The 27164-nt window shown below is 34.2% G+C and overlaps 3 protein-coding genes across 6 annotated transcripts in view; 1 reads left to right on the top strand and 2 right to left on the bottom strand.

Moving 5' to 3' along the window:
• The window catches only part of LOC137652348 (perlucin-like), a 55460-nt gene extending 42700 nt beyond the window's left edge, over positions 1–12760 (top strand). For 3 of the 4 annotated variants that reach the window (XM_068385703.1, XM_068385702.1, XM_068385705.1), the window contains exons 3-5: positions 6281–6463; positions 7420–7494; positions 11586–12760. In XM_068385703.1, coding sequence (XP_068241804.1) covers positions 6281–6463; positions 7420–7494; positions 11586–11758 — 431 coding nt within the window. In that variant the 3' untranslated portion in view covers positions 11759–12760. The remainder of the gene's footprint in view (positions 1–6280; positions 6464–7419; positions 7495–11585) is intronic. The other variant, XM_068385706.1, reaches the window with a different exon arrangement.
• A 2665-nt stretch (positions 12761–15425) lies between these two features.
• LOC137651732 (kynurenine/alpha-aminoadipate aminotransferase, mitochondrial-like) lies at positions 15426–23410 on the bottom strand. Its single transcript, XM_068384953.1, has 9 exons — positions 23280–23410; positions 22019–22140; positions 21529–21697; positions 20073–20262; positions 19608–19721; positions 18569–18712; positions 18128–18307; positions 15782–15908; positions 15426–15511 (listed from the first exon to the last, which is right to left on the bottom strand). The coding sequence occupies exons 2-9, from the start codon at positions 22086–22088 to the stop codon at positions 15426–15428; spliced, it is 1080 nt and encodes a 359-aa protein (XP_068241054.1). The 5' UTR covers positions 22089–22140; positions 23280–23410.
• Positions 23411–24429: 1019 nt separating this feature from the next.
• LOC137652000 (kynurenine/alpha-aminoadipate aminotransferase, mitochondrial-like) overlaps positions 24430–27164 on the bottom strand; it is a 3439-nt gene continuing 704 nt past the window's right edge. The window contains exons 2-4 of the mRNA XM_068385208.1: position 27164; positions 25478–25636; positions 24430–25049 (exon numbers count right to left, since the gene is read on the bottom strand). The exon at position 27164 is cut by the window's right edge and continues 49 nt beyond it. Of these exons, the coding sequence (XP_068241309.1) occupies positions 24981–25049; positions 25478–25636; position 27164 (229 nt within the window). The 3' untranslated portion in view covers positions 24430–24980. The remainder of the gene's footprint in view (positions 25050–25477; positions 25637–27163) is intronic.

Raw genomic sequence — 27164 nt, 5'->3', positions numbered from 1 at the left:
TGAGTGCTCCATTCAGCATAAACTTGCTTTGCTTGTAAATGAATAACAATAACAATATTAATAATAGTAATATCGAAAAACTCCATTCAGCTATAGGCTAAAAGGGCACCAGCGTTGTTGGGATCAGGAAAAGTGCCCAAAGCTAGCAAGCTCATCCCTAAAGACTTATAATAAACTGGAAATATTCTTAGTTCCCATTTCCCAAATAACGCTTATAGCTGAATCATTGAAGCGTGTTTAGATTATATCTCTCTTCCCTCTGTCAGCGGACTGAAATTGCAAACACACACTTGCGTTCTCTGTTCTATAATCCGTCATCACTAGGAAGTAAGAAAAGACCACCACCACCCTCTTAACTTTTACAATTTTCAAGAAGGATCTGATCACACTATAATCTCATCACATTAAAGAATAGAGATTGTTCCCTTGTTTTTTTTTTATAATTCTAAATAAATAGACAGTTTATGTTTGTAAGCCCATCTATAAAAACAACATTCTGACTTGAGAGAGAAATAAGGCACAATTTTACGTTATTCATTCGAATGACTGATTAATTGGTTTAATTTTGCAAAGTGGCGTTACACGTGCAAATTTAATACTCGTGTACAAAAGATGTGCATAAGAAATGAATTATAAACTTTTTTTAGAAATCTTAACATCAGCAAGATCAACGTGCTAAATCAAGTGACTGATAAAATGGTTCCATTATTCAAATGGTAACACACGTTTATTTTAAACATCAGGTCCATTTGGTAAATTCACATCTTAGTGACAGATACTCCAGCTCTTTCCCACATTTATCGCGACACGCTCTTCTATCTTGAGAATATCTTTAGCTCCCGTGTCATTAAAAGCTTTTACATTTTATGCATTACTTTTATGAATATAAGCGTATGCGGTCCTTCATGATTCACACTGTTATTCTTTTTATTAGATTTCATTCATTTCTTATGATTTTTTAACATTCTTTGCTTTTTAATATACTCTTCCTCTTTTATGTGAAACTAGCTTTACAAGGCAGCTGCTCAATTAAAGGAAATAATAATAATAATAATAATAATAATAATAATAATAATAATAATAATAATAATAATAATAATAATAATAATAATAATGCTAACAACAACAATAACTTCGACGCAATGCTGGCAAGGAAGTGGATTCAGTACTAAATGAACCAAGGAAGTAATTCGACTTTCCCATCTTCACTTTTGGTCCGGAACATTTCCGTCGGCGGACACAACAGCAGCAGGTGTGTGGCCGGTGGGCCATCTGGCTAACCTTGAGCCAGATCCCTAATTGTGGTCCAACTATTATAGGGTGGCCGGAGCGCTCCGGTGGTGGGTGTCGGCAGTGGGTAACTACGGTAATACGGTTGTGGCCGGCGAATATAAAAATGCAATAGACCACGGACCGTAATCTGTTTGTTATTTAGTTTGTTTGTTTGTGTTGTACCCATTACTTTTGTATGTGAAATGAAACCGAGGAAATGCATTCACTATTTGAATATTTGTTTGATTTTACATTCGCAATAAATCCGAAGAAATAATTTTTAAAGATGTGATGAGTATAAGGAAATTATTCCATATTAACCGGCGTTGGAACTGGGTAGACCATTCAGTGCAATTGATGATGTTGGTGATGTTTTTTATTGCAGCCCGTAAAATAATTGATGAATATCAATGGAATTTCAAGGAGTATAGACTGTGGATGAAATAACTTTATTGATATCCAGGTACCATAGAATCTGAAAATAGTAAAATATTTTCACAGTGGAAATGATATTATTCTTAAAGACTTCGTTTTCTATTACTTGTATAGACTTGAAATTTTATATATTAAGAAAAAAAAAATAATAATAATAATAGCGGGGAGATGGGCATTATATGTAGCCTATATGCAATCAGTTAGTAATAAAATTTCCGATTTTTTTTTTATACTTTTCCTTTTGGGTACATTACTGATCACTTACAGGAAAACATTAGAATATATACAAGTGAATTCAAGTAATTCTCCCAACTAAATCAAGATAAGTTACCTGTCAGGTCATTTACTTAAACTCTCTCTCTCTCTCTCTCTCTCTCTCTCTCTCTCTCTCTGAATGAGTTTGCTAGTCGCATACTCTTTTTAAGCATGATAGCGATCAGCAAAGTTGTCTAGATATTAGATATGTAATTCCCTGCTTAGCTCAGCAATGGTATAATGAATTTCGTTTTTTAAACGAAGCACAATCGATCATTTTTTTTTTTCCTTTTGTCCAGAAGTTTATCTAGGTAACCTGGTTTGGTAGGCGATTATGCTACCAATCACATCACGAGGTTCTCATATAAGCTTGCTGGTAAATTACATTTCATTTTTATATGAAATTGCATACTTACTGTTGACATTACCTTTAGGGCCTCATTGTAACCATTTTCATGCACTACACTTTTCATGCACCTTGCGTGTTATTAATTTTTGTTTTTATTTAGAATACCACAAAAAATAAAAGGGCTAGATAAATTTCTCGTACAGTTTCAATTCAATTCTGCGAAAATCTCTTTCAATGTTAATGCTTTTTGGAGATTATTTATAACAAGAGATGATTTGATGGTAGTTTTTTTTTTTAGTTTTTTTAATTTTTTTTATTTTTTTTTTTTTTTTGCAAGATGGGTAGATAGATAATGTTATGGACCTAAAGCCTTTTCTCACTTTACAACTGAACAGGAATTTTCCAAATTAGATTATTAAGATTAACGAACCGTAATCTACTTTAACTAATCTGGCACCAAAATATATCAATAACATTATGACATTGTAAATTCAGTCCATTCGATAAAATTATAATAGATTCATTTTGCAATCAATAATTAGCATCAGGATAGATTATCTCCCAGTGCTTGAAGGTCTTATACGCATATTTATCATTTATCCAATTTTCTTTTTAGTTGTTAGTGTCTTTCATGTATACGCTTGCCAAGTCTCCGACTATACCGCGTTCATTCTTCTAGGTGCAGAGAAAGGAATACGCAAATTGCAAATATATTGCACTGCGTTGAAAGAGAATGTAGCTGGCTGCTTTCTCTTTAGCCAATTTTTATGTTTAACGCAATTACGCGAGTGAACACTTTTATAGCATCACGACCCCGGCCCAAACTCCATTGCCCAAATCCCCCCCCCCCCCAGTTTTTATCATTTTCTTTTCTCTTGTAAACTGGAGCTAGTTTCCGTCTCTTCTGATTAACTTCCTTTTTCTAGATTTCTCTCTTTCTTGATTGTCAATTGCCAATTTTCTGTTCTCTTATCCGTATTCTCAGCTCTCTCTCTCTCTCTCTCTCTCTCTCTCTCTCTCTCTCCTAGAACTTATGCGCTAAATCATCGTACTCTCACTCTACTGTAACTTATGCGCTAAAACATTGTCAGAAAACTTAAAATCAATCAATCAACCAATTCCTTGTAACGGAATCCTCTAACGCTTGCAAGTAATGTCTGGTTTCCTCAAACAAGCTCTTTAAAATTGTCTTTAATCCTTCAATGAAAGATTAACAGTAACTTGAGAACAAAGAAAGATAACAATCCTGGATTTGAATGAATGTTGCATCAATGTTCACTAATATTTCCGTTCTTGTCCCATGGGCCAACATCTATAGCAAAAATTCAAAATCCCTCTGTGGCATATTACAACATTTACAACGAATTCATGCACTACACATTAAATATGAATGATTAAAAAATGTGTTTTTTATTTCCAATTTGAAAAGAAACTCAAAACCATAAGTTTCAAATTGAAATAGTAGTCGTGAACACACACATAAACAAGAACTCCCGGTCAAACGAAAAGCAATCCGCAATATAAATAATCTACGTTAGAAAATAAGTATAGCAAAATAAAAATGTAAACTCAATATCAGATTATAAAAATATAATGAAAGCTTAATCCCCTACGTACGTCAAATAAGAAACCTAACGATAACGCAATTCTGGAACTTCAATTGAAAAATTCCTGGTCAAATATACCAGATCCGCAATCTTGAATCTCAAATTAAAATTCATCGTCAATTTCAAATAAAGATATCAAAGTACAAAAGAACGTTCCTGCGAGGAAAAGAATAAGATAAATTACTAAAAGTTTAGAAACAATTACAGGTCAGATATCCCCGAAGTATCACGTAAAACTCATTTACTTTATTTTTTTTTCTAGTCTGAAACTTGTTGCATTCTTAATCGCTGGCTGAGTGCATTGCTTTTTTAAAGGTTTAGATTACGTTAGGGAGATGTTTAACTTGTTCTTAAGTTTGTTGTCAAACCTGTACACACATGTATGTACACATACATATACCAACTAATTTATTTATCATATAATATATATATATATATATATATATTTACATATATATATGTGTATATATATATATATATATATTTATATATGTATACACACACACATATATATATATATATATATACAGTATATATATATATATATATATAGAGAGAGAGAGAGAGAGAGAGAGAGAGAGATTGGTTTTTTAGTTTAAAAATGATGGAAAAGGTATTTTTTTCTTCGAGTTATAACATTCTGAAATACTGTATAATTATCCATAATTATTTTCATCTAAGACAAAACTACTTTATTTCTTAATCATTAAACTATATCCTGTTGGACTTGTTCCCGGAAACTCACTTTCTACAATATTATAATCAAGATCAATCTTGCTTCAAGCATACCTCTTTCTCCCTGCCAGTTTTACGTCTTTGCAGTAGTGGACTTACAAAGAGAAGTACTGCATTCTTCCCACACTAAAACCCCACAATTCTCTCTCTCTCTCTCTCTCTCTCTCTCTCTCTCTCTCTCATAATGTAGCTCTTACATCCGTGTACTGCTTGCTAAACTACGCGATAAAGCTTTCTCTCTAAGTGTGAGCGTTTTCTATTCCTATTAATCATTTCTTCTCATACCATAATTGGCATGCACTTTGTCCAACATTCTTGCTTTCCAATTATATATCTGTCATTTCCGTCCATTCCAATCTTTTCGTTTTGCAGCTCTATTAATTAGATCTCTCTCCATCTGCTTTCACTTCATCTTCCCTTTATCATGAGCTTGGAGGATGTTAATAATCGAGTCAATGCGACTCTCACTTGCAGTGAAAACCATGAATAATTAATGTAATTCCCAATCTACAAATCATAAGCAAAAGCAGGAAGATGATGATTAACGATGGGTTTATTGTCTAAATGTAATAGATGTTCCAAAGACAGGTTTTGAGAAATCCTGATGATTTGAATATTTTTATTGTTTATTACAAGTCTCGGTACAACACAAAAGCGATATATATATATATATATATATATATATATATAAATATAAATTTTATGTTTATCATAATTAACAATTTTACCGTACAACTTTTCCTCTTCTCATGCGGATAGCTTCCAAAGGTTATAATAAATTTCCAATTATCAATATCTCTTTGGGAAAATAGTGTTTATCCAAGTAGTTATTTCCACAATCAATCAGTTATCAGGTACATATTCATTAATTCGGTAAATAGATACGCAATGGATTTCTGACGAAGTGTGTTCATTAACCTGATAGATAGGGACGCTACCCATCGCACCATAACAATGGTCACATCAGTTATGAGTGCACGAACTGCCATTTTTCACTCATAACTTTTCCCGAAATGCATAGGAAAATCTATCAATAGAACTTAGAGTGGTCCCAGGACTATTTCTCTATTCTTGGGTGGTGCCATAGCCTCCTTACCATGGTCTTCCACTGTCTTGGGGTAGAATTCTCTTGCTTGAGGCTACACTCGAGCACTCTATTCTATCCTATATATATTCCTCTTCTTATTTTGAAGTTTTTATAGTTTGCCTATGATAGATTTATTTTAATGCTATTATTCTTAAAATTTTCTTGTAGAATATTTCCTAATTTCCTTTCCTCATTGAGCTAGTTTTCCTGTTGGAGCCCTTGGGCTTATAGCATCCTGCTTTTCCAACTACGGTTGTAGCTTAGAAAGTAGTAGTAATAATAATAGTAATAATAATAATAATAATAATAATAATAATAATAATAATTTTTGTGTCGATTCCTTGTTATTGTTTTTCCTTATAGAGATATATTCTTTTTCTCGATGTCCGATTGTCCGTCATTAAATCCAACTTTTTCAACTTTTCCAGTAGACCTCAATATAATATTTAGATAAACAAGATTGTCATTATTCCTATTATGAAGAAGTGACATTTCTATGACTTAATTTGATTGTTAACTTGAGTATTTCATGGTCTTCAGCAGACAGGCCGTGCCCCATGGCTTTCCACGAGATCGGCGGCAAATGTTACTTCTACGGGTACTTCCCCCTGAACTGGTACAGAGCAGCAGAGTTCTGCCACTCCTTTGGAAGAGGGGTATCACTAGCCAGCATCGAATCGGTCCAGGAAAATTATTTCATCAAGAATTGGCTCTCCGTCAACGGTAAGCAGAGAGAGAGAGAGAGAGAGAGAGGAGAGAGAGAGAGAGAGAGAGACAGACAGACAGACAGACAGAGACAGAGACAGAGAGACAGAGAGAGAGAGAGAGAGAGAGAGAGAGAGACAGACAGAGACAGAGACAGAGAGAGAGAGAGAGAGAGAGAGAGAGAGAGAGAGAGAGTTTTTTCATGACTACATTCACAAAGTTGAAATTTTTTTTTATAAAAGTATGTGAAAGGCAGTCGCTTATAAAGTATTTATTTGTTTTAATATCACTTTTAACATGAGCACCGAACCTTCGATGAACAACTTTGGAAAAAAAAGTTTTCGTTAATGTGTCATTCACATTTGCGGTTGCCATCTTGAAACATCTTGAAAGTTTATTTCATTCCTGTACTTTATGTCCTTAAAAACATTTTTGGCAATGGAAATGCCTAAGCATTGAGGCAGTGATTAAAAAAATCCCTGATTTCTCGTAGGTTTATATTATGAGTGCCGTCAAAATATACCCTAGCAAATAAGCAGTTTATTAATGTAACATCCATCGTTTGTTCTTTCGTTTTTTATTGAAAGTTGATTTTGAAAGAGTTTCGACTGAACTGTCAGTTGAGTAGGCTGGTGACACTGCAAAAGAGAGAGAGAGAGAGAGAGAGAGAGAGAGAGAGAGAGAGAGAGAGAGAGAGAGAGGTGTATTTTCAGCATTCAGCTCTGTAGAAAATAGTAAAATTCATGTATAATGAGATAAAATTTCTGCCCTGCTAAAAAAAATCAATAATTTAGACCTGAATAATGCCTCGAGGGTGCAAAGTCAGGACTTACTGACATACAGCTTGACACCCTGGGGTTAAAGTACAATTGCTTGTGTCTTCTGACCACCATTAGTTAAATTGTTTTTCATGACTTTTTCCCTCTCTAGGTTATTTAGTCCTTTTAATATCTCTTATTTCCCCAACATTTCAGGTAACCACAACACCGGCGTTTGGATCGGTGGCTCTGATAACGGGCACAACGGGCGCTGGGCATGGTTCCCAACAGGTAATTGTTGTAGTTTTTCTGTCAGCCCAAACTAGTTGGGCGTCATCTACCAGATTTAGACGACTGGAATCGAGATTCGCAGAAGTTTGTCGCTATTTTTGCTTCTTATAAAGTATGCTCTCTGTTTTGAATTGAGATTAGTCTTGATATCATGTTCGAATAAAGCAATTACAGCATACAGACAACGTGCACAGATAATAACTCCCTATCTGTAGGTTGAATAAAACTATTTTTATCTAGGGTAAAAATAACACCCACAGTGTTTATCTGCAAGCAGCTTGGGCCACATAAGAACTGCCATCATATGCTCCATATCATTCATACATAAAAGACTAAAATATGATCGCGACCAGCTCTTTCTAATGTATCAATGGGGCGACGTAATACATCATCATTATCATCGGTTGTTAAAAAAAACCTACATGACTGTTTTAACGTGTTCTACAATGATTTACAGCCAATCGCAGACCGCTCATTACCAGCGGACCATTGCGAAACGCAAGAGTAACTTTTCCAGTCGTCAAAATTGGAATAAAATATATAATAATAATAGGTGTGTTTTACAGAGTCTAATGATTAGCTCAGACGAGGAGCCTAGTGTCCTCTTCAAGCTGAAATAGAATCAATAAGTTTTAAAAAATAAGGGAAAACGGAGTCTGGAAGTAAATGTAAAGGGAAAGAAAATGTTGACTGCTCAGGAAACTCATGGATCGTCTTAATAACAGATGGATCAAAGTGAATTATTGTTGTTATTTATGATAGTGATTCATTAACCGTATCAATCACAGCGTGGGAAACCTATATTGTCCAGATGTTGCAAGACTGACCCTAATTTTCGTTTGTTCTTTCGTTTTTTATTGAAAGTTGTTTTTGAAAGAGTTTCGTATGATCTATCGGTTGAGTAGACTGGTGACACTGACACTGCAGAGAGAGAGAGAGAGAGAGAGAGAGAGAGAGAGAGAGAGGGGTATTTTCAGCATTCAGCTCTGTAGAAAATAGTAAAATTCATGTATTATGAGATAAAATTTCTGCCCTACTAAAAAAAATCAATATCTATATTAAAAGCTACGGGTATGTCATGCTGAGAGAGAGAGAGAGAGAGAGAGAGAGAGAGAGAGAGAGAGAGGGGTGTATTTTCAGCATTCAGCTCTGTAAAACCGATAGTAAAATTTATGTATGATGAGATAAAATTCCTGCCATGCTAGAAATAGAAAAAATCAAAATCTATATTAAAAGTTACGGCTTTATCAATGCTCATTGGTTCATCAATGAGAGAGAGAGAGAGAGAGAGAGAGAGAGAGAGAGAGAGAGAGAGAGAGAGAGAGAGAGAGAGAGAAAAAAAATATTGTTGTATAACTGGAAAGTGTTCAGAAACAATAGTAGAGATGGATATGAAAAAAGCCTTTTCATCAAGGTTAATTGAAGAGGATTTTATAAATCGGCCATAAAGATGAAATTAGCAACATCCTTCATGAGAACTATGATAAGTAACTACTACTACTATTACCACTTCTACTACTACTAATTACTTACTTACTTTGACGGCTGCTTTTCCGGTCCCATACAGCAGGGGAACCCCACTCCCTACAGGACCTCCGCTGTCGTTTTACCTTGTTCGTTCAGAGTATTTAACGTTTCATATCACGTATTGTTCATTTACTGTTAAATCGTCACTGCCATACGACTCATGGAATAAGAAAGTCTTCAGTTTCCTCTTGAAAGCCTTAGTGTCTTCAATCATTCGGATGTCTCGTGGGAGCTTATTGTATAGTCTCGGGGCAGCATATTTAAAGGCTTTGAAGCCTACACTAGACATATATCTAGGTTCCAATTGTTAGAAACCCTCTGTAACTATTCTCGTGTCGTCACGATTTGTTGGCTGCGCAATATGTAGCAATTCTCTTAAGTATTTTGGATGACCGGTTCTGATAACTTGGTGGGTTACTGTACATATTTTAAATTCAATTCTCGCTTTAATCGGCAGCCAGTGTAAATCAATTAGTATAGGGGTGATCCTTTCTCTAGGTGGGACACCTTTTATCAGTCTTGCTCCTCTGTTTATTATGTTTTGTAATTTCGTAAGTTGTACTTTTGGTAAATTGTAATAGATGGAGTTGCAGTAGTCAATCCTGGTAATAACACAGTTTATCGCAAGTTTCCTTACAACATTTTCATCCAGGTAATTTTTTTTTATAAAAGCAATATTTCTTAGATGATAACCAACAGTTTTTACTACATTATTTATTTTGCATCGAGAGACAGGTTACAGTCATTTAAATATTTATGTTCATTTGAATATCACCCAAGCTTCTCACGCTGTTTCTCTTACCCACCACCATGAACTCGGTTTTGTCCTCATCCAATTTTAGTTGTTTGTCATCAATTCTCTAACACTATCAAGGATTCGATTTAGAGTTTCAGTAGTGTCATCTATATAATTTATGGAGAAGTAAAATTGTGTGTCATCCGCACATAGTATGAACTTCACACCATACCTTTGTAGTATTTTCGATAAACCAATAGTATAGATGCAGAATAAGATTGGGCAAAGTACACTCCCCTGGGGTACCCCTCTGTTTAAAGGTTCATATGGTGAATAAGTGTTTCCAATTTGCACACAGTAATTTCTTCCGACCAGTAGTCTTTTAGGTATTCGAAAGCTTGATCCTCAACGCCGATGCACCGTAGATCACTTATTAGCAGTTCATGCACAACTGTATCAAAAGCAGCACTGAGATCGAGCAGTATTAAGATACCACATTTATTTTCATCCATCATTTCTAGCATATCATTTACAACAGAGCAGAAGTCTGTCTCCGTAGAGTATAGTTTTCTGTAAGCAGAATTGTTGTCTGGCAAAGCTTCTATTACTTCTAAGTGGCTGACTAGTTGTTCAAGAATTACATATTCAAGCACTTTTGAGATAAAGGATAGATTTGAAATAGGTCTATATGAGCTTAATTCCTGGTAGTCCAGAGCATTTATCAGAACTGGTGTGACTATAGCCATTTTTTCAGATTTAGGAAACTTGCATTCATCAATGCTTGCATTTGCTATTCTCATTATTTCGGCTAGACTAGAAAAGTTTCTCTCTCCAATCACTTCAGATATTGGCATAGGATCGATCGTGCAGTTTGTTTTCTTTGCTCTCGTGATAATCCTGGTGATGATGCCTTGTGTTATGTTGTTAAATCTCATTTATTTTGTCTATCAGGTGTATCATCAATCTGATGTTAAGTATTTACGAATGATTTGGTTATATTTTCAATTTTGTTTTTAAAGAATACTAGAAAATTATTTGCTAGTTCCTGGTCACTATCCACCAGGTAGCTTCTTTCCGTTTACATTTCCCATTATACCATTTAGGAGACGATATAACTTATCTATGTCTGTTGCTGCTTCGCGGATCTTTCTCTTATAGTATTCACTTTTTTTCTTCTGAGTAGGTAGTTATATTGACATGTGGCAGTTTTGTACTCTACCCATGTACTTTAAGTTTTTAATTGATTCCACTTGCTTTAGGTCTTTTTTTCCTCCTTTTCACTAAAGTCTCTCCATCAAACCAAGGAGATTGGTCTATAACATTTATAGTATTTTCCATCGGTGGGCACATGGTATCATATTCACTTTTGCTCACTTTATTATAAGTGGTCATAAGACGTTGGTTATCATGATCACAGGGTATGTTGATAGTATCGTCTATTTTCTTTGTAACTTCTTCAATAAATACGGTAGGAAAAAAATGATCTATGTCTAAAGTTTATTTTCTTTACTATTGCATGTTTCTGTAGAGGTAGACTAAACGTAATAAGTTTGTGCACTGGGGAGATAGTACATTTCTCTTCAATATTTATATCCGACACAATATCATTCATTCCATCACTCAAAACTAGGCCCAACGTATGCCCAGTTAAAGTAGTTGTACAGTAGACATTACTCGCTAGTTGATATGATTCAAATTACTCACTAAATGATGTGTCAGTTCATACTGAAATACTGCAAGAGGTCCTCATTGCAAATCACAGTTCATGTAAAATTTTATAGACTTTTTCACCGATCATAATAATATTCCTGGTGATTTTTTTTTACAGGCCAGCTGATAGACTACAGTAACTGGGGTCCATCCCAGCCCAGCGGAGGAGATCAGCACTGCATGTACATGGTCGGAGGGCTCTTGGGCTACCAGTGGGCAGATTTCCACTGTGAATTCGATATGCATTTTCTCTGCGAGGAGGACGTAAATGACAATGAACCCTGGCGATGAAGATCACAAGAAGCTCGCTAGAAACAATTTTACAGTAGAGAAGAGACGGAGATGTCGGGAAGCTTCCGTGCATGAGTAAATATGTGATATGGAGACTTTCTAAAGAAAAGGCTGAATGCATAGCCTTGTAACGAAGGCTGGTAGTAGGCCCGGTGGTTCTGATACATAATGCGGGTTACTCTGCTAATTAAGGCAAGTGAAATAAATTACCATGAAAAACAAATGCCGAACTTTAAGGTGTATGAGAACAGTTGTCCTGTGAATTGTTAAATGCATCGTTTCAATGGTGTTTCTTAATACAGTGCAATCTTTCTTTAGACGTGGAAGATATGCAAATATCTGGAATTAAGTAGACATACAGTACAAGGAAAAAGACTTAATTGTATATTTTCTGTACAAATGAATACGTTCCCTTTTTTTCATAAAATAGTAAGATCACATGATAAAAAGAACATTACTTTTTCCTAATGTACAAGAAGTTGATTCATGTGTTTACTGTAACTGTGTTGTATTCTTAAGAGCCATGTCTGTTTTACAACTTGCAGTAGGGAATGTACATTGTTTACACTACATAGATTAGAATTCATCCTTTTTCTTATATTGCACTAAGATAGTGACTAAGCGAATCAGAGAATTAATCTCATAATTGTAGTTTTTTAGTCAATAGATAATGAATACTTAGACATCATGCAGTTCTGTAGTATTTCTTAGTCACTTAATGCATAGATATTAATATAATGTTTAGGGCACCACCTCATTTTATGTAACAGATTATTTAATAATTTATTATATGAATAACTTATAATATATTTGTATTGAAATAAAAAACTGCACCAAAGCTCATACACGAAGGGTACATAACTTATACATTTCTGAAGTAATGTGATATTAAAAAAATTATAGCTCGCTGTAATATATCCGAATAAACATGTGCAAACTGATTTATCACTTTGTACTGTGAACATCTCCTTAGTGGTTAATTGCAAATTAATCTTTAGAAGAGTTTTTTTTTTTTTTTTTCTTTTTACATAATTGAAACATTATCATAGTAATTATAGATAAGGGGGGCAAATATCGCATCTCCTCTGTCTAGGTAGTTTAATGAACACCCTTTATGTTTAATGTTACTTCTATTTCTAGTTAAGGGCGTTTCAACCTTACATTAACGTCGCGTTTGTTTGAGTCATCATTATTGCTATAACAAATGGTCTCAATAGCAGCGAATCTATATATTTATTACCGCATTTTCCAAAACATAATTTATGTCAATCCTTCATCTTATACATTTCGAGTCACTGAGGAAACTTTCGTTAGCTAAGCACTATGAACATAAGTTTTCACAGCTCTTGAATCCATTCTGTTTGTTTTTTATGATTTCAATGAAAGTTATAATTATCACCACTTTAGAAATACATTATTGATTACTGAGATTTATGACATCTTAATATTTAAATACAATGACGCAGATCTCATTTATTTAGCTCCTAAATTGAGTTGTACGGAGTTTGTTGTCAATGTTTTTTTTTTTATTTACTTGTTTAATAATTGCTCAAATTGTTTCTCAAAAGGTAGGCTACTTCTATCACACTTTGCCTTTGTAGCGTGTTGAATAGGATTCCAATAAATTTTACTTTTTTTTGAGAAATAAAAGAATCTGAAGAGCGTGTGCTTTCTGTTGAGAGTCTTCTGTTTTTAAAATAACCATATCAAAATACACTTTGGTTGAATCATCTGTTTTTACAAAGGAAAAAAAAACTAATTAATCTATATGAAAAATACAAGAATGCAAGTACATTGACACTTGCGACTCACCTGGTCGTGTTGATAGCTACATGAAGACCAAAAACTGCTTCGGTTACCAATTACTTTCCCCAATATTTTATCTCTGATTACACTATGTGATCATGAAAAAATCGTTATGTATGAAGAAAATTATTTTAATATGAACTACATGCATTGAATATAGTAGATGCATGTGACAGATGGAATGAGATGACACAAAACAGTGACATGAAGGGATCTCTGGTATGAGCGACAACAGGTCACAACCGAGATATGAAATGGAACGATTTCGACATCCGTCATACTATTGGGAGATTTGCGTCCAGAGTCCAGCTTCATTCCATCCAGGTTTTAAAAGCAGAAATTGGAGTTTACTTCATCATTTCGACTCCTCCTTCTTGATCTCTTCTCTGATGGCGTTCGCAAGGTTTCGGAACGCCTGAAAGAGATTAATTTCTTCACAGAATCATACAAGTCAAGATAATGCTCAATAATCTGCTCTGGAATCTTGAGATATTCTTTAGATATGAATACGGAAGTGTTTCAGTAAGTTCTCTTAAGGCAACTGAGCTAGGACGATGCATGTTCTTGAATATAGTTCAAAGCCTATATAATTTAGACAAATTTAATCCCAATCTGTTACTGATTCCTTACAAGGCATCACTTTTCAGGTCATTGGGTGTTCTTCAAGATATTCATCTGTATGTATATAATTCAAATGCAACATTACTTCGGGGATGTTTGGTTAATATCAAAGAAGATGAAACATTGAGTTGTTATAATTACATGTGAAACTATTGCATTTGAAGACTTTTCAGATATTGAATTCCTCTGTTCTATAATGATTTCCTTCCTGATTAAATAAATTGTTAAGTAGGAAAACCCGTTTTATAAGATAAAACTTAATCTCAGTTCAAAGATATATTCAATACCTTATCTATTTCCTGCTCATTTGCATTTGAGTAAGACGCCCTCATAAACTGCGACGGCTTTTGAGAATCCGCTTGGAAGCCGCAACCTGGCACCAGCACGACGCCTCTTTTCCTAGCACATTCAGTCAGCAGGTGCCTGGTATCTCTGAGCTTCGGGACCTGTTTTTTTTTTTATAAAGTTTTGTGATGAGAGAGTGAAGTCTGTGGTGCCTACAGTAGTATTACGCTCTGAACATAGCAAACATATTTGGGGTTTCCCGTGGGCAAAGCTTCTAGCAGTTAGTTGAGATTTGTGCTTTTGCTAAGACGAGACGTTTTAAAATGTCAATTGTTCTGAGCATATGGGATGAAAAGTAAGTCACATTTTTCACGATGAGTGATCACACAGCTTTCAAGTAGATATATAAGAGCGAATTTAGTAATGGATGTGTACGACTCGGAAGAAGGAACGCGTAGACGGGTGGGTGGAATTGCAGTATAGACACAAATCCTGGTGTTTTTAGATTTTCAAAACATTTACTGTATTGACAAAGATTAGATGGAAGAAACTGCTAAGATCTTTACTTGTAATAAAAAATTTCCGCGACACAAATCACGGAAATTTCAGATTCAGTCCTACTGCACATGGTGTTTGCTATTGGATATCACTTTCCTCTTCAACGTAAATTAGACCTATATGGATTAGATAATAGTTTCAATACGTCGCTTGCAATTGGTATACCAAAATGCTATTGGAACCGAATCTTCAGGATACAGTTTCTAAGTATCTCAGAAAACTAAAATCAAGCCGAGTTCCATGCTTAAATCAACTCTTAATTAATTTGTTGGCCCAATTGCCAATAATGTTCCCAGCCAAAGGCTGATAAAGCCGGGGAGTAAAAAATAAATGACATATTTTGTGTGATCCTTTGTGCTAAAGGTCGGATGATTGCAAGTGGATTTCATTTCACAAACTATTTTCCGTTTTTATAAAAAGTGGTTATACTGACCTTCAACCAGAGGAAGAAGCCACCCATTGGTATTGACCATTCACACAATCCTGTGGATAAACAAATTGATTTTTAATGATAGGAATTAATTTCCCGAAATGAAACAGAGGACTTGCTTCGATATATTTCATTTCATGTTTGCTTAAAGATTTACAGGCCGCTCATGAATGGCAGAGGCAAGGGACAGTGACATTGTCCTAGCTAGCAGGACAATATGCCATAGAGACTGGCCATATATCCATTTGATCAGCGCCCAAGCCGCCTCTCCGCCCACGCTAGGATCAGGAGGGCCAAGCAATGAATAAAAAAAGAGAACAAACCTTTTAAATGTCTTTCAGCCGCTTGTAGTGACATGTTTCTCTGCCTCCTGTAGAATTCACAAATCTCCCCAGTCTTCCTCAGAAAGCCATCAACTCCCCAAGTATCGAACAAGCGGCTAACCAATACCTGATGGTGAAGGGAGACAGGACACTCAAAATATGATACGTTCAAACGAACATATCTTTCTGTATATACTGTAGATCTTGGAAATAATAAACTCAATCCACATTTAATATTATCCTCCCATGACAGTTGTTAAATTTAATATAATTTTAATACCTGTGAAATTCAACGAGTTATCACTTATCATAAACACTCTTCCTTTTTCTAATGTGCTATGATTTTATGAAATTTAATCTGTTTTTGGTAAAATGTGGCAAGGATATATTCACCTTTTCATACCAAGGAGCATTGGTCAAGTAAGGAAGGCCTGGCTCTTAAGTAGCCGAATGATAGAGAAATAGAAGAGACGAGGAATTGAGAAAAAAAATAGTGTTTACTCCGAGGGTAGCGATACACTTGCGTCTTGTAGGATTTCAGTTACAAAATCCAGTAAAAAATCAGAAAAAAAAGGAGCCCCAAAGCCTGTACAGGAAAAGACGAATTCTTGTAATCCCATATCTGAGTTTGAGATTAGAAAGAAAGCATGACATTACAGTTTTAATCTGTCAGAAAATATAATATACTTCATTCTTTCTTTATCATAAGACCTTCGTCGCTATCCAAACAAAATTATTCAGATTTTCTTGCTCTTCCTTAAGTAAGTTACTCGGTATTGGCAATATTCTGATGTATTTGTAGCTCAGAGCTTCCATAACAACTGATGTATCGTATAACCTACTTCAAAACTCGGATATCTAATTTTTCTGGTAGAGTCTTTCTTTTCATTCAGCCACGAATCTATTATTTTTTTTATTTTGTATCTCCTTTAGAAAAGACGATATGCTGTCACATAGAGCCACAGTTTGGGGGTGGGGGTGTCTCAAACCACAGTTTCCCGAAGGGGTATTAATGACGTTACTTCTGATAGTTCATCATCATGATATGCAGATTTTGTAATATCATTTATAGTGAAATAATCTTAATGTATTGGTATTCTTTTCACAGCTTCTGGTTAACTTGGACATGCGCCCAAGGAACTGTATCTATTTTGAGAGTTGTTGGTTACTTTATGAATTAGTTGGCGGAGGAAAAGACACCAGAACTATATTCTCATGGAAGCTTGTTGGAATCGTCCTTGATTAATATTCCGCGGATGGGTAGGGAATTCGAACCCTGCTCTGGCCCGATAGCTTCAAGTAGTGTCCGCAACCTCAATGTTTTGAGAGATATGGATGATGGGTGCGGCAAGGCCTTAATGGAGGTCCCAGCTCTACCGGCAGAGTCAATATGAGCCCTTTTTTGGTCCTATCTAGTCTTTGGGTTGGTAGGGATGGGGCTTAAGAACTGATTTTATGTACTGTTTATGATGTCAGTCTATAGGACACTTTCGGGTCCCTTGTCATTTCCGCTCATGAGCGCCTTTCAAAGCCTGTTCTTAATATCTTCCTGAACTTATTATCTACCTCTGCCAGGTTATTTTTTTTTTACTGAGAGCTTTCATTATACATTATCAATCCCTGTTTTACTCTTTCTCTTCCTTTTTGTATAGTTGTTCTCAGGTAGTAAAGGTGCACTGTAAACTAGTTAAGAAATTAAGTTTCCCATTCGATTGGGCTCTGCATGAAAAATTGAATGAAAATCCTAATCTATACGCTATTAGTGGTAAGAGTTATTAGTTAGGAAAAACTGTTGCGGTAAGGATAATAAAGTAAAGCGAATATTTAAAAGGCTGAAAAAATAGTGTATCATGAAATTGTTTCTACCCTGATGAAGGAGCAAGGTCACATATAAATTTCTTGCGACAGTAGAGACTTATCCACAAAAGTTGTCAACTGGAGTCTCAACGCAAACCGTGAAAAAAGAGGACTTGTTAATGAAATGGTTAAGTGGACTTCAAATACAAAGGGAAAAATGCCTCTTTATGGAATATCATTCATATATTTCCATTCAGCATTAAATATGTCATGGAAAGAGGGAGTAGGGATCAATATCCTGTGCATGGGAAGTTTGTCAAATTCCTCAACTACCCTCAGACCAAACTTTTCCATTAGGTCAGGTGAGCTTCCTTGAAAGAGAATAAAGAACAGGGATGCAATATTCAAAGCAAACTCTACACATTTTACACTTGTTACTCTTGTTATTGTTCTATATAACATGCAAACTTCAGAGAGAGAGAGAGAGAGAGAGAGAGAGAGAGAGAGAGAGAGAGAGAGAGAGAGAGAGAGAGAGAGAGAGCTACTTACCTGTGAAAACATAGACGTGTGCATGATAGTCGAGACAAGCATTTGGGTTAAAACTCTGGCGATGTGCTTTGGCAAAATAGCAAAGCCCAACCTCATGCCCGCTCCTATGGTCTTCGAGAAGGACTCCAAGCGTATGACCCTTCCTTCTGTATCTAGCCGAAGGAAACTAGCAGGAATATCCTAAGCACAAGAATTGATAGAATGATCAGATGTTACATACTGTTGAAAAAAGGACTGTACAATGTTCACAGGTCTTTAATAAATTATTCTATGATATTTGTAACTCGAAAAAAGTAATAAACCTCAAATCTCATAATACCTTTGATTAAAAAAATTACATACAAAAGCAGCTCGCTAATGAAGCTTAGAAAAAATAAATATACATTTAAACGACGTCTTTCATTTAACTTAGAATGTCATTTGACTCCTAATAACACTCACGTCACAAAACTGCAAATAGTAATAAGGGTCGTCTTCAACAATGAGAATATCATACTGGCAAGCAAGTTCGTAGATAATACGTCTCCTGGATTCGCTCAAGACAGTTCCTGTTGGGTTGCTTCCTCCGGGATTCACGTACAGAAACTTAAGTTAGATTTACAAAAAGAAATAAGGAAAACAATCAAGAATTAGTGAAATGATATCGAAAGACTGATTAATATAATCGGAGATATACCAATATAAGGGAGAGTAATCTCGTATTGTGTGTGTGTCTGTTTGTATCTGTGTCTGTGCGTGAGAGAGAGAGAGAGAGAGAGAATTTAGTACTATTATACCTAAAACATCAAGCTATATATGTTATATCAAGCTGACACATATGTGAATGAAGGGAAAATCCTAATCAGGTATACTTTCAATTATCTTCTCAGTAAATTCATATTAATGAGATACATAAATCTTAGAGCAAATATTTTTCAAAACTTTTAAATATCTAACTGGATTTTCTTACACTTCTGTCATTCTTTTAGTTCAATTCTTCCTATACATACATATATGCACACACACACACACACACACACACACACACACACATATATATATATATATATATATATATATATGTATACACACACACATTATATATATATATATATATATATATATATATATATATATATATATATACATAGGTATACATACATATATATATACATATATATGCGTATACATATGTATGTATATATATATATATATATATATATATATATATACATATACATATGTATACATATGTATGTATATATATATATATATATATATATATATATATATATACATATACATATGTATACACACACAGACACACACACATATATATATATATATATATATATATATATATATATATATATATATATACAGAGCCTATTCTCAGGCAGACGTAGACGTTATATAATTTCGTTACACTCTTGTTCCATTAAAATAGGCAATAATAATAATAATAATAATAATAATAATAATAATAATAATAATAAATTACCTTTGGAACACCACCGGAATCCTTGCATTTAATCAGCGCCTCTTTAAAACTGTCAGGGACAATGCCTTCTTCGTCTGCCTGTATGCTTACGAAGTTCGGCTGAAGATGTTTTCCCTTAGATAATTTGGTAATGTTAGCACGGTGCCACTCTCAAAAAATGAGGAAATTTCTGTATTCGGTTTGCAAGATCAGAAAAACAACCAACCGATATTGAATATGGAATAAAAATGTCCTGTCTATATTAAGCAATTGCGATTTTAAATTGAACATGAAATAATTTACTGAATACTGAGAAAGGCCAAGACTCTATTAGAAATAGTGATGAAGATGTAAACTTCGAGCATAGCAATCGGTTCAAGTAGCATTGTGTCATACCGAGGCTTAAAAGACAATACAAAATTGAAAGTGATTTTAACTATACAAGTAACATCATCTCCCCCAAAAGAAGAAAAAAAAAACACTTACCACAACGAAGACTCCATGATAACAACACATAGGAATGAAGACTGTGTCTCCTTTGTTCAGAAACATCTGAAAGATTTTATCCATACCATTCAAAGATCCGTTCACCACGACCACGCCTCGCTCGCTCCACAGAGGAGGATCGTGAAGTCGCTCCGTCAGGACCTTGATGTGTTCGATCAGGGGTTGATAGCTTTTGGTGTCATGGAAGGCAGTAATAAAGAGAAACAGATGTCAATTAACGGTAGTATTAATGTCAATATAAAAACATTATCAGAGTATAAGCTTACCATAAAGATGATATTACGTTAGTAAGGTTTCTAGGTGGGAGACCGGTTATCAGGCTGAGGTTTTGTTTTATATCTTTCGAAAAGAAACTTAAGAGTTTTTAAACAAAAATTTAGCATTTAAATGCCGATATGGTCACAGACTTTTTTTCTGGATGATGCAAAAAGTATGCTTCTCTTTGTCCTATTAGCCTTCGGTGTCAATGACCCGGGTAGTCAATCAACCCGGTTACTCCAAATCAATGAGTCAATTACAATATCGATAGAATTGATATAATTACGAGCTTGCAACTCCTGATTACTACTGCAATAATATGTAACGATCCTCGAGAAATTTTTCAGTTATACATTAAGGCAGCTCTGTCTTATATGAATTCATAACGGACATTCAATATGGTAATCAGATAACCTTTAAAAATTACTATCCGGTATAGTACTTGCCATTTAAAAGGATATTTAGCCATCTACATAGGTTCAACATACTGAAATTAAAGTGCTCTTCATATTTCTTTCCCTCACTCAATACTTCCCACGAAAGAAGACGTGATAACATAGTAAACGTGACATACTTTTAATCAGAATTGATACCTTTTAATTAGCGTTGCCACATATTCAGTATATTAAGCATGTTTAAGTTATGCTCGTACAATGAAAAAAGGATCAAGTAGCACTTCTCTGAATTATATAGCACAAAAAAAAAAATGTACTGTATTACAGCGACTGTCTCATGCCTTGGACGCTTCTCCACAAAGCCAGGTCGTCAAATAAATTGCAATTTACTTGTGTTTCTCATATAAGATTAAAGACTATAGGATTAAAGACTAGCTAAAAGATTGGGAAATTGGCAGCGCCAAAAAATCAGAAGCGAGTTGGATTTTTTTTTTGTAGCTGGAATATAAGGAAAGTTTAGGTACCTTTTTAAATAATTTCGTTGATAAAAATATCCACTTTCTATATTTGGCCAACTATGTTTTAGAAGAATCTAGATTATGTTCTAGGAATTCTCGCCAGGCATTCAAACTGAACATCTAACCTGGAATTAGGTTCTCTTAGTTTACGTGCAGCACAGTGATCGAAGAAAATATATTTGAGGAGGCTTTACAAACATTTTTCCAGCAATATAAACGACAATAACTCTTTTAAATGTAAAAATGAAGATTTTCTTTTTTTACCCAACTTGACCAGCGTACTGGAGAAGAGTAGCCATAACCTTATCGTCGATATCAAACGTCTGCTCATTTTCGAGGGTCACCTTGGCCTTCATGAATGGAAAGGTTTCCCGATTTGGCAATCCGTAGAGCATTTCGTATGACACCGGCTTTTCTGTTTGTCTGATCCTCTCTGAAATGCAAAGAGAATAAGCAAGACATTAATGATTCAGGAAATCAGTCAAAGATGTATAGAGTTTTTTTCGTTCTCATCTTCAGTTCCTCCTTAATTTTTCCTCTTTGATAATATGAGAGAGAGAGAGAGAGAGAGAGAGAGAGAGAGAGAGAGAGAGAGAGAGAGAGAGAGAGAGAGAGAGAGAGAGAGAGAGCGTAATATTTTCAAACCTATCGGGGGCCATAATTTAATGTAACAAAATATGTGATTATTAGTTCACAGAGACAGAATCTCAAATCGCAGTCCAAACACAACTTATCATTGAAAGGTATTGCTCACTAAGTTCGTTCCAGGTGCTGATGCAGTCGACATTGGGCGCCGCTAATGAGAAGAACCTCGAGTAATCCATTTCGATGAAGAAGAACCACAACAGAGTCGCCTGGGATGAGGTGTTATTTTCACTGAGATTTTAGAGAAGATATCGATGTAGGCTAAGAGCATTTATGAGAATTAGTAATCAATATTTATTTGCTGAACAGTTTTCAAAGAAGTATTACATAATTTCAGATATCACCAATAATGTAGAATCTTATCAATACAGTCTTACCTAAACTAACCATCCTGATTTCCTGACTAACTTCTAGTAAACACACTTAAGCTCTAACTTATATCACTGAGCTAGCTAAGGCATGATTTATTTTCTAACGACTTTAAAAAAAGACAAATATCCTTTATATCAATGTTCAATGGAAAGGGGTAGTCTAATTCAAGTGAATTAGAGAGTGGAAATCTTTGGTGAAGATTTCGTAAAACACAGTATGTATTTTTTCCTCAAATCACTTTCACTACCAAATTGAATCACAAACATATCTAAAGACAAAATAAACATCTTCCACGAATATTTATCCTTATTATGTTCTCCATAATCTATCTGTTTGAAGAAAATCGAGAGATGTAACTACTTTTAGATTCCAGTAAAAAGAATCTTAGAAAGTTAAGATTTGTTATGAGAAATAAACTAAATACCTTCAGTGAAGGTCGATATATTTTGGTTGTCACATACAGTTCACAATGATCTTATGCAAAGGCCGATGGAAATGGTAATCTAATAATATGATATGATCATTTGTGTGTAGATATATATATATATATATATATATATATATATATATATATATATATATATATATATATATATATATATATATACATATATATTTATATATACACACATATATACATATATATATACATATATACACACACACACACACATATATATATATATATATATATATATATATGTGTGTGTGTGTGTGTGTTCATATTTAAATACACTGTACTTATAGGCTACATATATGTATATATACAGTATGTAAATATATGATATATATATATATAGCCTATATATATACATATATATATATATATATATATATATATATATATACAGTATATATATACAGTATATATATGTATATATATATATATATATATATATATATATATATATATATATATATATATATATATATACTGTATGTGTGTGTGTATGTATGTATGTGTATGTGTGTGTATAAAGAAACTTCTCTGTACATACCTGTTATCCAAAAGAAAATAGCAGCGACCTTAATACCTTCCTCAAGTGTCAAGTTAATACTGTGGATGGGTATAAGACTCTTCCTTATTGTGCTGGGTGAAAAAAAAATAACGTGTCTTTGAATCAGGCGCTTATCAATATCTGTTTTGGAGTCACGTTTTCTGTCACCTTTTTGGCATCTAGATTCTAGAGTATCTAGACGCCTTGGGGGGTACAAACTGCAAAGAGCCATGTCCACATAATAACAAATACATTCATCTATAGGTTTTATTTGTTATTCTCCATAGTTACTCTTAGATGTCTTCCTACATAACTGTGCAACTTTTCAATCAGTTTTGCTTAAATTCATATTCCTTTCAGAAAAAAAAAATCGTTGGGCTATCTCTAGGAGAGTATTTCGAATAAGACTAAGTTTTTTGGTTCAACCACAACAATATTGATAATAATTGTGCATTTTGCATATCACCGTTAAACTTTGCAACAAGAAATCAAAACGTGACCTCAATTTTGTCATAAATTCTAGCAACTTTTAGCAGTTTGAGATGACAAAAGATGACCCCCCACAAAAAAAAAAAACAGAAAAAAGGGGGGGGGGGGGAGGGGTTAGCATGCTGTTCAATACATACTAATTTCCCTCTTTTTAAATTCCATTAGACGTGCTATATTACGATTAGAGTAAGGGTTTAAATACACTTATTCACTCTATATTCTTGAGGCTTTCAAAGCAAAATTATAATTATATATATATATATATATATATATATATATATATATATATATATATATATATATATATATATATATATATATATATATAATGATTGTTGCTATTACGGTCTTTTATATGTTGACCTACGACCCCCAACAAACCCTTTCCTTTTTGCCCGCACTTTTATAATAAAACTATACAACCAGATACCAATTGACTAAATAATCATTTACACTCATTACCTTTTCAACTGTTTTTCACTCTCTCTGATGAACTCATTCCATTCATACGAAAAAAAAAGCCTATAGAAAAACATAAATGAAGGGCACGTCAAATCGTCCCATCAATGATTCCACGGACAAAATCTAAATCTAATGGCAGACTGTTGTAAACAAGGGCTTTTAAAATTAATGTCCAAAACAACAAACTTTCTGAACTTTTAATATGTTATTTATTCACCACACTACCTTTGATCGCAAGTGTTCAAGAAAATCATACAATTTGACATGTACCAAGTTTGTCTATAGAATAAGTTAAGCTAGATAAGCTTACACTTCATCAGATTCTAAATCATGAACAGAAAGCTTAAAACTCCTTACAAAATTAAATAGTTAGCATGACATTGTAAAGAAAACGCATTCTTCCAGTATACATTTAGGAGATATTTAAGATTCAATTCTGAACTCCACAGGAAGATCTCATAATTTATCGCTAGTTCAATGGATGGTCCTTAGAAGTATAATAACGATGAGCTAACAGAGAAAATGTTCAGACACGACTCAGGATAATCCAAGGAATAATTCAAAGACAATTATTTGCCGAATGTTGTTCTCTTGTGGCGAGACTTTAGCAAAATCATACAACAGAGAGATACCACTTAGCTCGAATCAAGAGACTTGGCAACATTTGCCTAGAGAACTGTGCTACTTGTATCAAGTTGATAAAGCAGTGCTTATGTTGTAATAATCCATTGACTCTAAATACGATTAACTTTATTCCTTTACAACGTTCTTCCCTTCCTTTATCTCCTCTTTTATGAGCTCGGCGAGCAACTTGAAGCCCTGCGGGATAAACAAAGATTATTTCCTGAGAGGGGAACGAAGTTTTATTTAATGAATCGATACTGCTGTAGTTACGCATCATTGCCCTAATTATTGGTTTTCTGATGTCATACTACTGTTTATATTTGCACAAGTATATCTGCTTCGTTATTAATTCAAAATTTGTTTGATGACTTCTCTCTTGCTCTGTTTCTATAGATGATAACAAACAGTGGAAGCTTTTTTGTAAATTATTGGTCTCATAGGTCACGCGCTTTGTGAGTATTTCGAACAAAATCAACATATATTAATAATAATAATAAAAATGATGATGATAATAATAATAATAATAATAATAATAATAATAATAATAATAATAATAATAAACTGGCTCCTTAAAAATTTCCCTATCAGGTGAATTTTCTTAATGACGAAAATAAGACACCTACCTCATCGGCCTTTTGTTGGTCTATATCAGAATAGGAGACTCTGAGGTACTGAGAAGATTGATTCTGATTCACGAGGGATCCCACGCCAGGCATGGCGAGAAAACCCTTTTGGTAACCACGGCCCAGAATCAATTTTTTCGTATCAGCAACATTTCGTACCTTAAATTTGAACAAGGTTTGGTTTTACCTATATAAGATCATTATATTGACTGTATAATGGTGTATAAAGGGTGAATAAAACTAATATTTTATCATATAAAGAGGGAGAGAGGTTGTAAATAGATCCTATGATATGGTTGAGAGAGAGAGAGAGAGAGAGAGAGAGAGAGAGAGAGAGAGAGAGAGAGAGAGAGAGAGAGAGAGCAGAAAAAGTTTATATAGTCCTCTTTTTAGGTGATGTATTTAGTAGATAATCAAACTAGTGCTTACATGACATTCGGCCATCTCAATGAGGTGAGGTGGTTGTGCGACATAATTTAAGAGGCCCAGCACTTAATATTTTTCCCAAAGCCATGGTGGGAAAAGTGATGTGATACGATGCAAAAGATAAAAGTTCAAAATAAACAACTACAGGCTGAAGGCTGCCTTAAACATGATTGGAATCATTCCGGCTCATCGGAAATCTGAGAGCATTGATTTGATGAATATTCTGCAAATTTTGTGCTTAATCGATCATTAAAGACAGCAATAGCCTTTCTGTTAGTTGTATATTCACGTTCTCTTATCCCTCCCCTTCCAACTGACACCATACATGACTGCTTTCCGTCACCTTTGAAAATCCATTGTTCTCATCAATTAATCGTTAATTACTAGCCAATGATGACGAGAATTGGTCTGTCTAATGCACAGTTGTATTCTCCCGTCTCTCCCCTTTCATTTCACACCAAACAAGACTGATTTTTACCAATTATGAAAATCCATTGTTTTCCTCAATCAATGGTTAATTACTAATCAATAAAGATCAGAGTAATTCGATCAAGCGCACCAATGCAATCTCCTGTCATTTCTGTTTTACTTGATACCAAATACGGACATTTTCTGTAAACTTCAGGTGTTGGTTGATTATTAAAAAAAAAAAAAAAAAAAAAAAAAAAAAAAAAAAAAAAAAAAAAAAATCAGGCTCGAAGCGTCGATGCAGGTATCCTTCTAATTTACAGATCGGCCAAGTATTAAGGGAGAAGTAATTTTGAAATTAGTAACTCAAAAACTATTAAATGCTTAATCTTTTTGTTTAGTAATCAAAAACTACTTTCATCTAAATTTTACATACCGAATTTCACGCTTATCCGACGGTTATTAACAGAATTGTCGAAATTTCATTGTTTTTTACTCTTTGATAATTACTAATTAGTGAGATATGAATTTTGGAACAAAACACTAAGATGATCGATAGATGCTGACCCATTGAATGTACCTACCAAGTTTCCTGCCGACCAGTTCTCGAATAAATGAGTAGGAAAAAATTAATAGTATACACAACAACTACAAGAAAAAGAATATCATGAGTAGCGACTTATAAAGGCAAATTGGTTATATTTCAATACATTTTTTACCTCTCTGACACTACTATATTTTGCAAAGACAAGTTGGAGACTGTGCAAGTCGACTTTGACTACGCAAAAGCATTTCAAATAGTATTGTAAACTCAAGTTCACAGTCCAAAAAAGATGTGTTGTGACTACTTACT

This window comes from Palaemon carinicauda, chromosome 13 (assembly GCF_036898095.1).
Source record: "Palaemon carinicauda isolate YSFRI2023 chromosome 13, ASM3689809v2, whole genome shotgun sequence".
Lineage (NCBI taxonomy): Eukaryota > Metazoa > Arthropoda > Malacostraca > Decapoda > Palaemonidae > Palaemon > Palaemon carinicauda.
The sequence above is the reverse complement of the archived record's forward strand: the minus strand, read 5'-3'. Positions and strand labels throughout refer to the sequence as shown.

What these genes read in the sequence shown, in the direction of transcription:
- LOC137651732 (XM_068384953.1), bottom strand. Translation starts at nt 22,088, where the DNA reads ATGGATTACTCGAGGTTCTTCTCATTAGCGGCGCCCAATGTCGACTGC. An exon ending in ATCATGGAGTCTTCGTTGTG is followed by an intron (nt 19,722 to 20,072) that starts GTAAGTGTTTTT and finishes AAATTATCTAAG; the next exon opens with GGAAAACATCTTCAGCCGAA. An exon ending in ACACGTCTATGTTTTCACAG is followed by an intron (nt 15,909 to 18,127) that starts GTAAGTAGCTCT and finishes CTTCACCATCAG; the next exon opens with GTATTGGTTAGCCGCTTGTT.